This window comes from Schistocerca nitens, chromosome 1 (genome assembly GCF_023898315.1).
Source record: "Schistocerca nitens isolate TAMUIC-IGC-003100 chromosome 1, iqSchNite1.1, whole genome shotgun sequence".
NCBI classification, from domain to species: domain Eukaryota; kingdom Metazoa; phylum Arthropoda; class Insecta; order Orthoptera; family Acrididae; genus Schistocerca; species Schistocerca nitens.
The window spans coordinates 184,572,439-184,583,570 of NC_064614.1; the positions used below are offsets into that span (position 1 = coordinate 184,572,439).

The 11,132-nt window shown below is 26.8% G+C and overlaps 1 protein-coding gene across 1 annotated transcript; it reads left to right on the forward strand.

Annotated features, from left to right (window-relative positions):
* The first annotated feature begins 9,773 nt into the window (after positions 1-9,773).
* Positions 9,774-10,676, forward strand: LOC126235597 (matrix metalloproteinase-14-like). Its single transcript, XM_049944348.1, has one exon. It carries the CDS (start codon positions 9,774-9,776, stop codon positions 10,674-10,676), a length of 903 nt encoding a protein of 300 aa, XP_049800305.1.
* Positions 10,677-11,132: the final 456 nt, after the last annotated feature.

Below are 11,132 nucleotides of genomic sequence, written 5' to 3' on the forward strand. Positions count from 1 at the left end.
CCACTCTTCTTCTACTGTATTTCTTTCCCCCATTCTTGTCAGTCGTTCCCTAATGCTCTCCGTGAAACTCTACAACCTCTAGTTCTGTCAGTTTATCTTGGTCCCATATTCTTAAATTCCCACCTTTTGCAGTCTCTTCCGTTTTAGTCTACAGTTCATAACCAATAGATTGTGATCAGAGTCAACATCTGCCCCTGGAAATGTCTTACAATTTAAAACCTGGTTCCTAAATCTCTGTCTTACCATTATATAATCTATCCGAAACCTTTCAGTATCTCCAGACTTCTTGCATGTATACAACCTTCTTTCATGATGCTTGAACCAAGTGTTAGCTATGATTAAGTTATGCTCTGTGCAAAATTTTCCAGGCTGCTTCCTCTTTCATAACTTACCCCCATTCAATATTTACCTATTACATTTCCTTCTCTTCCTTTTGCTACTATCGAATTCCAGTCCCCCATGACTATTAAATTTTCGTCTCCCTTCCCTATCTGAATGACTTCTTTTAATTCATTTCATCAATCTCTTCGACATCTGCGGAGCTAGTTGTCATACAAACTTGTACTGCTGTTGTAAACGTTGGCTTCGTATCTATCTTGGCCACAATAATATGTTCAATATGCTGTTTTTAGTAACTTACCCGCATTTCTATTGTTTATTCATTATTAAACCTACTCCTGCATTACCCCTATTTGGATTTTTATTTATAACCCTTGTAAGAAGTCCATGATTAAGGAATTTGTTGCTAGCGCACTCGAGCAGATGTAATTTCGATGGCTTGCTCACGCGCTGCCTGCGATATGTAAGCTATAAGAGAATCTGAGACTAAAGAGCAGTGTTGTATGCAGTAGGAACTGTGTAGCAGTAAGTTGTTGCTAGCGTGCAGTCTGGTGTATCGTGTTGGCTGGGCCGGTCGTGGTGCAGTGATGGCGGAGCCTGAGCGTTATAGTGTAAGGTAAAAGCAGCCTCGCGCATATCTAGTAATGTTATGTGGACTCCCCTGTAAATCTTTTAAAAATGTCCTAATAATAATCTTTGTCAGATAAAGTAATTTCTAACAAGCATTCATTTCAATTTAAAGAATTTACAAATTTCTCCAATCCATGATCATTCCGATTGTTGCAAAAGAAAAATCAGTTGCTTCCTTTCATAAATGACAAATGTATAGGCCAGCAATGCACAGAGGTGTGCCGGAAAAAGCTATTGTAAGAGCAGAGTAGATGGGAAATGTATGTTCTACCCCAATTACCAAAATCAGCTATTTAAACCCTATTTTAGGCTATTTTTAGACCATTTTACATCGAAATCAGCTATTGTTCATATTTTTACAATGATACAACCACAAAATTAGGGAAATGCAAAATGTCTCTTTTAGATAGTACTATATACATATATAATGGTGTTGAATAATAAAAATATATACAATTATAGATGGTGTTGGTTAATCTAAATATATACATACATACAATGAATGATGATGAAACAATAATACATATATAAAACATAGACAACAAATAGTGGACAACAAATACTTACATTTTTTCTATAATAAATGGACAACATATCAAAGAAGTGTACCAAATGTGATATGGTAAAAGATATATCTGCATATGGATTTAAATTAGGTAAACCAAGGTCAATATGTAAGAAATGTATAAATCAAGATAGAAAAAACAGATATCAGCCAAAGAAAACCAGTATCATTCAAAATGAAACAGTACAAAAATGTACTAAATGTGAGATGATAAAAGATATATCTGAATATGGACTTAAATTAAGTAAACCAAGATCTATATGTAAGAAATGTATTAATCAATATAGAAAAAATAGATATCATACAAAGGAAACCAGTAACATTCAGAATAATGTAAAAAATGATGATAGTAGACTAGTTCAACAATTAGAAAAAGCAGTTCAAATTGATATACCTGATAATATACATTATCCATCTGAATATTATGCACCTGAATATTGTCAAAATTGTTCACAATGGAGTAGTGATGGTACAAGATGCTATAATTGTAATCCGGATAAAGTAAGTGTTCACAACAACATAATATATAGATTTAAATATTTTAATAAACATTTAATGAACTTACGTGTAACTATAGAAAATGGTGCAATAGTGGACATGTTTACTGGTAATGAAAAGGATCGTATTATAGAATTATTTGAGATGTTTAATCACTTTTACAAAGGTAAGGCACTACCATACTAATATATAATTGCAAAAATAGCTGAACTATTAAATATTGAACACCAAATAAAAATACAAAACACAAAACGTAATATTAGTATACGGGAACAATTTTTAAATGAGAAAAAGAAACAAGAAGATGAAGATGAAGATATTGATATATGGGATTAAAAGTTCTCTGTCAGTATTCTGTGTTGTGCATCATATGTGAGATTTTTCTTTCCATACATGACTATGTAGGCTAGTGTATTATCAGGTATTTTATCCTTAAAAGTAGCACATAACTTCATAGTTGTTTTTTGTGTAACTACTGTATTTTTTCTATGTGCCATATTAATTACATAAATAGGGTAATTTGTTATATAATTATACGGATTAATATCAACATTTCCATCTCCAATTTGTTTTAGCCTTTTAAAATCACGAAATGAATCATAAGCTTTCAAATATTCGTGTGGTGGATCTAAATTCCACATTTCTTGAGGAAATAATTCATTTCTTCCATTTTTCAGATATAGGTTTTGTAACATAACATGATCGTATAATGATGAATCAAGCAATGGATTATTTTTACGATTAGTTTGAAATACAACAAATATAAAGTAAGGCATATCAAATTCCATTGAGTTATAATAATTTGTGATGTCTAATTCGAATTTTTCCTTACCATTTAATCCAGCTACTTCTACAGTTTGCAATTCATAGAATGATATTGGTATTTTTGGATTTTTCAGTATATTTTCTCGTAGTTCAAGTTCATAATTAGGTTCAAATTTAACAACAGGTACACGAATTTCCATATTCTCAACTATGATTTTACCTTCACTTGGAAGTGTATCTTTAATTTCAACTCCAGCATTATTATAATCAGCCCATCTCAAAATACAATCATTTGCACTTGATGACCATGTGAAACATACAGTAAGATCACCTTCAAACATCATTTCTAAGTAATCATTAAAAAATCCACCTAACATTTCCAATAGATACAATACTTCATTTTTCTTCTTTCTTAATTTTCCATTGTTAACTATATGTCCTTCCATACTTATTTTATCAGTAACACATGATGTTAAATGTAACAAAACTGATGATTAAATAAATGGATGTTCAATTCTAGATAAAACATGATTACCCTTTCTTATGGTTATAAAGTCAAATAGTTTTGCTACATAGTTATCAATTAGCATCTTATTGGATTTTCCATCATATGTTGGATAATCAGTTCCATCATTTTTAATAATACTAAAATTCATGTACAATTGAGCCATATTAGGATGCAACCATCCATCACCAAAATGTATATTAATTTCTATATCCTTATTGGGAATATTTAGGTTATTTTTTGTTTTCTCATTCACTGGAAATGATTGAAATTGATAGCTTTCAATCTTCTTCATTTATTAAGAAGAAAAATGTGTCATTTCATCTCCAATATAACTGTTATTTGTGCCCCATTGAAATCAATTAAATTATCATTGTCATCAGTTATAGTTACTTCTAAATCATATATTTTATCATGGATTGGAACAAATAATGGATGAGATGGTTCATATATTATTGATGCACCAAATTCAACATTTGGTTTATAAGAAACAATAATATTAGTTTCTCTATGAAAATGATCATTATGCTTTATATACATACTATCAGCTAAATTAAAATTAATATTAATTAATTCAAATGGTATAATTTTAGGTACATCATTAGCAACAGTTCTTTGTTTTGGATTAATTGTTTGATTACTAAAACCTAACAGAGGTGCTATACTATTTTCTTTTTGTATATCCATATATATTTTTTTATCACTCTCAATAACAACTCTATTTAAAATTTCATCTGCTTTAATATTTATATTAGGGTTTTTTGTATGAATAAATTTTTCTATATTTTTTAAATTATATTGACCAATAGGAAATACAATTGTTTCACCATCACAATATAATTTATTATTTTTAGATGTTATATTAGGTGTTAAAAATGTAGTATAAAATCCAACCAATGCTACACTTTTAAAGTTGTCTCTTATAGGAACAGTTAATCTTTTTTTGAGTACTGATGAGTTACCACTCAGTTGAATTATTCTACTCATTTATTATTAATTAAATGAACAAAATTGATTGGGAACCAAAAATTAGAATACCAGACAAAAAGGTAAAAAATAAGCATGGTAAACTGTTACCTAATTCAATTAGATGTGCTATAATTGGACCTAGTGGATGTGGTAAAACAACATTAATGATTGATAACTATTTATTAGCACCAGGTTGGTTAAATTGGGATAAAATAAACCATGTATATATTTATTCTAAAAGCTTAGATCAATCAAAATATCAACAACTAATTAAAAAATGTAATAAAATTGAAGATATAACAGGTGATTCATTAGCATCATTTATTAGTAGCAATGATGACATTGTACCATTAGATGATTGTGATGATAATTCAATTGTAATATTTGATGATTTTATACTAGAAAATCAAGATATAGTAAGAGAATATTTTACTAGAGGTAGACATAAAGGAATTGATTGTTTTTATTTAGCTCAAACATACTCAAAAATACCTAAACAGTTAGTCAGAGATAATCTGAATTTCTTAAATATATTTAGACAGGATGATACAAATCTACATCATGTTTATAATGAATTTGTTGGTGGTGATTTAAAATTTAACGAATTTAAAGAAATATGTAGTAAATGTTGGAATGATGAATTTGGTTTTATAACAATAGATATTACAAGAAAATGTAATGATGGAAAATATAGAAATAAAATACAACATTTCATAAGAACATAAGGGTAACAAATCGCTACCCTTGAACATATATGTTAACATAAACATAAACGTTAAATGTCAACATAAACATCAACATAAATGTTAACATAAACATAAACGTTAAATGTCAACATAAACATCAACATAAATCTTAACATAAAACATAAATGTTAAACATAAACATAAATGTTAAACATCAACATAAACACATTTTCATTCTAAATAAATGTTTACAAAATATGATCCAGCTGTAGTTAAACAAGCTAAACGTAATAGAAAAAAAGTAGAAAAATTAAAAGAACAATTTAAAACATGGAAAAAACAGCCAAGAACAGAATATGAAAAATATAAAAAAGAGGATCAACCAGTTATTGATGCTATAGAACAAGTAAAACAAGGGCTTGAAGGAATAGGTGATAATGTTTTGAAAGCTATTGAAGAAAATAGAGAGGTAGAAAAACAAATAATTCCATATCATCACCATCATGACATAGCACCAATTAATGATTTTACATTAAGTGAATCTGAAATACAAGATACTTTAACTCAATATGATGAAGAAATAAAAAATAAAAAATGCTTAATCAGAATGATGATAAAAAAAATAAAAGAATGCTTCTAGATGTAAGTGAAAGAATGTTAAAATATATCAATAATGGTGAAGATACTGTTTTTGGATTAAGACCTGTTGGAATGTTTAAGTACATTGGTAAATTACCTGTAGAATTCAAAGGGGATAAACTAATCATTGGTGGACATGAATATGATGGTACAGATGGATTAATGAACCTTTTAACTAAAAAACATATTTCTATGGATGATTTGAATGATGAATTTTATCCTGTTGATCTATCAAATTATGCAGATATATTATACAATTCAGATGCATTATATTCTGATAAAAATCCAAATAAAATAAAATCAAGTAAAGGTGTTAAATACAATAATTTGATAAAAGAAATTGTTGATATTTATTTCCCCCAAAAAAGAAAACAAACTATAGATTCATCAGATTATTCAGATGTGTCCCCAACCAAATCAGGTACAGGATTTATTAAAAAATATACTGAAAAACCAGTAGAATATGTTTGGATGAATGATGTACGTGAATTAATTGATAGATTAGCAGTAATTCATGGTGAAGAAAAGGCTGGTAATAATAATTATTACAATGAAAAAGTATGAATAACTAAAATGTTAACAAATAAATTTAATAACTTTATAATTAATGATCCAAAAGGTATTCCATATTTAATTAGGTTCTTGAATAATATACCACACACATTTTGGAAGAATGAAAAATATGGTAAAGGATTGATAAATACATTAATTAATAAATTACCATTTGAAATGCATCTACCTGGTTATAATTATTGTGGACCAGGTACAAAATTAGATGAAAGGTTATCTAGAGGTGATAAAGGTATAAATCTATTAGATGAAGCATGTAAACAGCATGATATTGCATATAGGGATAATAAAGATATAGAAAAAAGACATATAGCTGATAAAATATTACAAAATGTAGCAAAAGAGAGAATGTATAGTTCAGATGCATCATTAGGTGAAAAATTAGCTTCTACTGCTGTTAGAGGAATAATGTATGGAAAACGGAAATTAGGAATGGGACTTTATCTTGATGAGATTGATGGGATTTTTAGTCTATATAAATGAATACATTTAGTATTGACTATACATTACTACCTAGTGGAAAAATTAAACCAAGATCACTTAAAATTAAAGCAAATAATGGTCAACTAAATAGTATTGATCAGTTTTTAACTAATGCTCAAAAAAGAAAAAGAGATAAAAAAATTGGTGGTAATTTACTTATTACACTAGGTATTCCAGTTGTGAAAAAGATTATTGAATATCTAACAAAAAAGAAACATGGTTCTGGTTTAAATCAACATGAAGGTGGATTTTTACCATTATTATTGGCTTCATTACCATATTTAGCATCAATTGGTACAATAGCCGGTGGTGCTGCAGCTGTTGCTAGTTCAGTTATGAATAAAAAGAAAAATGATGCTGAATTAGCTGAATTAAAGAGGCATAATATGGAAATGGAGAAAAATGGTACAGGGTTAAAAAAAACGATGCAAAAAATAATGAAAATGTATCCAAAAGCATAAGTAATTTTGATTTTAAAAATATAGCTAAAAAATTAAAAATTAAACATTTTAAAGGTGTTTTTATGATAGGTGAGTTATCTAATAAAAAACCTAAAAGTAATGAATGTGGAATAGTAAATTTAGACACATCTGATCATGTTGGTACACATTGGATATGTTATTATAAGAACAATGATGGTAAATTTGTGTTTGATTCATTTGGTGGTAATATACCATATCAACTAGTTAAATATTTAGGTGAAAATGAATTATACTATAATGCAATGAGAATACAAAATTATGATGAAGTAATATGTGGGCATTTATGTATATTTGTGTTAAACCTATTATCAGATGGTTATAAATTCAGTGATATTTTGAATCTAATAAATGGACATTTTTGGAATTAAAATAAAATTAGAAAATTTAAAAAACAAACAAATTAATAAACTAAACTCAATATTGGATTCAAAAATTCAAAATGTAATTAATGAATTTGAAAAAGAACTGATTGAGATTTTTGAGGTTACCAAAAAATATATTAGTTTTAAAGGTAAACGGTTAGTAAATATAAATGACCCAGTTAATGACTATGATGCTGTTACAAAAGGATACTTAGAAAAAGAATATGTTACCAAACCTGAGTACATGTCTATTTTATCACAATTTAATAACTATGTTAGCAATACAAAATTTAATGAAAAAATTAATCAGATTCATCAAGATAACTACAACACTTTTAAGAATTTCTTTACAAAAAAGGAGATTGAAAAGACTTTTTCAGATTATTTCTCAAAGTCAGATTTATCACCATACATAAATAAAATAAATAATCTTGAAAATAAAATCTGTGATAAACAAACAATTGAATTTACCTTTCTGACTGGAAATGAACAAAAAATGCACAACTTTGGATATGATTTCAGATTTAAAAGAATTGTTGTTGTTGGTAAGAATATAAACAAAGATTTGAAATTTGATGACTTTGATATTGCAGTAACTGTAGCTGATACATTATATGAAGTAAATAATGGTAATCAATCAATAATTGTACAGAAAACAAATTTTCTAACTGTTACATTAAATGATGCAGTTGAAACTGTTCCAGTTGATGTTAAGTTAATTATATTTGGTGAATTAATAGATGAAGAAGAATTTTAAGCTATATAAATGAATGATCACATATATTGTTTAAAGTGTAAAACATTTACAGATACACATGATCTACATAGATCAATAACTAAAAATGGAAGAAAAGAATTGAAGGTATATGTTCAGTATGTAAAACAAAAAATAGTAAATTTTTAAAAAAAATTTAATTGTAAGTAGAGAAAATATAATAAATGAATTACATAAACCAATGAGAAAAAATTACAATAGAAGAAAAGTAGAATCATTTGGAATAGATGATTTATGGCAGGCTGATTTAGTTGAAATGGATTCAGGTAATTTAAAAGGTATATCAAAAATAAATAAAGGATATAAATATATGTTAACTGTTATTGATGTATATTCTAAATATGCATGGGCTATTCCAATTAAGGATAAATCAGGTGAAAATGTAGCAAATGCATTTGATAATATATTTAAAATTAGATCACCAAAACATTTACAAACAGATAATGGAAAAGAATTTTATAATAAATATTTTAATAAACTAATGAAAATATATAATATTAACCACTATTCTACATTTACTGAAATTAAAGCATCTGTTGTAGAATGGTTTAATAGAAGACTAAAAGAGAAAATGTGGAAACAATTTGATATTCAAGGTAACTACAAATGGGTTGATATATTACCAAAACTAGTAAATGACTATAATAATACTAAACATAGTACAATAAATATGAAACCAATAGATGTTAATGATAAAAATTATAAACCAAATGCTACTGTAATATATCCATATAAAGCTAAATATTCTATTGGTGATCAAGTTAGAATAAGTAAATTAAAAGGAATATTTGAAAAAGGATATACTGCTAATTGGTCAACAGAATTATTTGAAATTGAAGATGTTATTTATTCAGATCCAATTACATATAAATTAAAAGATATTAAAGGTAATTTTTATGAACATGAAATACAGAAAACAAAATATCCAGATGTATATTTTATTGAAAAGGTGTTAAGAACAAAAGGTGATAAAGTATATGTTAAATCGTTAGGATTTGATAATTCACATAATAGTTGGGTCAGTAATGACAACGTAATTACGTGAATAATTTTTATATATATAAATGAAGAAGTGCAAACTTCTGTTTTTTCTATCTGTCTGTTATCCTGATGATGATGTTTCTATATTCATTAATCAGTTAAATGACGAATCTTTGAATGGTGAGGAAATATGTGTTGTTTATGAATATTTTAAGAAACAAACTGTTTATTTTTGAATTTAATAAATGAGGCTGATAGAAGTCATATCTAAACTTGAAGAATTCAACATTGATTTTTATTTACATAATAACCTTAGAATTGGTTATATTAAATATGAAAAATTGTTGTATAAAACTTATAGAATCATTATTTATAATTACGGTGAAAAGGTATTTCTAAATTTTAAAGAATCAATTACATTATCTGATTGGGAATTTTCTTCAACTATAGATAACCATATTATTGATTTATATTTTAGTGATACGAATGAGAATATTAAGATTGAAGTTTTTAAGTCTATATAAATGAAAACAATAATATTCTTATTGTTGTTTAAAATTATATATGCCAATGATAAGAGTAAAGCAATAAAGTATTTAAGTGATTATGGATATTTAGATATTACAAATGTTAATGATAATACTCATGTTAGTGATGATGCATTTAGAGAGGCATTAATGTTATTTCAGTTAACATATAATCTTGAAATAAGTGGTGAATTAAGTGATGATACTTTAAATTTTATGAACATGCCTAGATGTGGTGTAAAAGATGAATTTGGTAGCTATAGAACTAGTTTGTATAAATGGAATAAGCAACATATTAAATGGCATTATAAAGGTGCTACTAAAAAAGTATTACAATTAACTGATGCAGCATTTAAAATATGGCAAGATAAAATAGATATTCAGTTTAAACATGATAGCAATAATCCTGATATCTTAATTACAAATAAAAGACGTAAACATAAATTTGAAATTGATAAAAGTATACATTTTTCAAAGGATTTAGATGGTAAAGGTATTGTTTTAGGTCATGCATTTTTTCCAGATATGAATAATAATCCTGTAGAAATACATATGGATGATGATGAAATATGGTATTTAGAGATGAATACTAATACACCAAAAGGACAAACAAATCTATTTGAAGTATTAATACATGAGATTGGTCATTCATTAGGTCTACGACATTCAGATGATTATATTTCAGTAATGTATGCATACTATAATGGATCTCATTTAGAATTATCTCTTGATGATATTGATGCTATTCACAGTTTATTTGGTAAACAATCAACACAACCAACACAAGTACCAATTAAACCAATTTCACCACCTATACAATCAGAACCTATATCATTATGTCAAACTAAACATATTGATCACATATTATTTATGAATGGGATTTTATATGTTTTTTATTAGAAATGGGTGTGGATAATTCAAAATACAATACCAAAATCACAATTAATAACTGATTGGTTAACATTTTTACCAAATGATGTAAACCGTATAGATGGTATATATCAGAGACCTAGTGGTGAACTTGTTATATTTTTCAATAATATGATATATATGATACATTTACATACATTACAATTGATATCAGGATATCCAAAACCACTATCTAGTATAGGTTTACGTAATAATTTCAAATTAAATGGTATAGTGAACACTTAATTCTGGTAGAACATTCATTTTCTTTAATGACTTTTTCTATGCTGAAATAGATGAATGTAATTTTAAATATAAAGTACGTGGTATTATAAGTAGAGAATATTCTGGATTACCAACTGGTATAAATTCAGTATTTAGGTACATTAATGGTATGTTGTACTTTTTTAGAGATGATGCCTTTTATGAATATAATGAATTCACCAA

Bases quoted from the DNA above. Each gene is read 5' to 3' on its own strand.
- LOC126235597 (XM_049944348.1), top strand. From the start codon at position 9,774: ATGAAAACAATAATATTCTTATTGTTGTTTAAAATTATATATGCCAAT.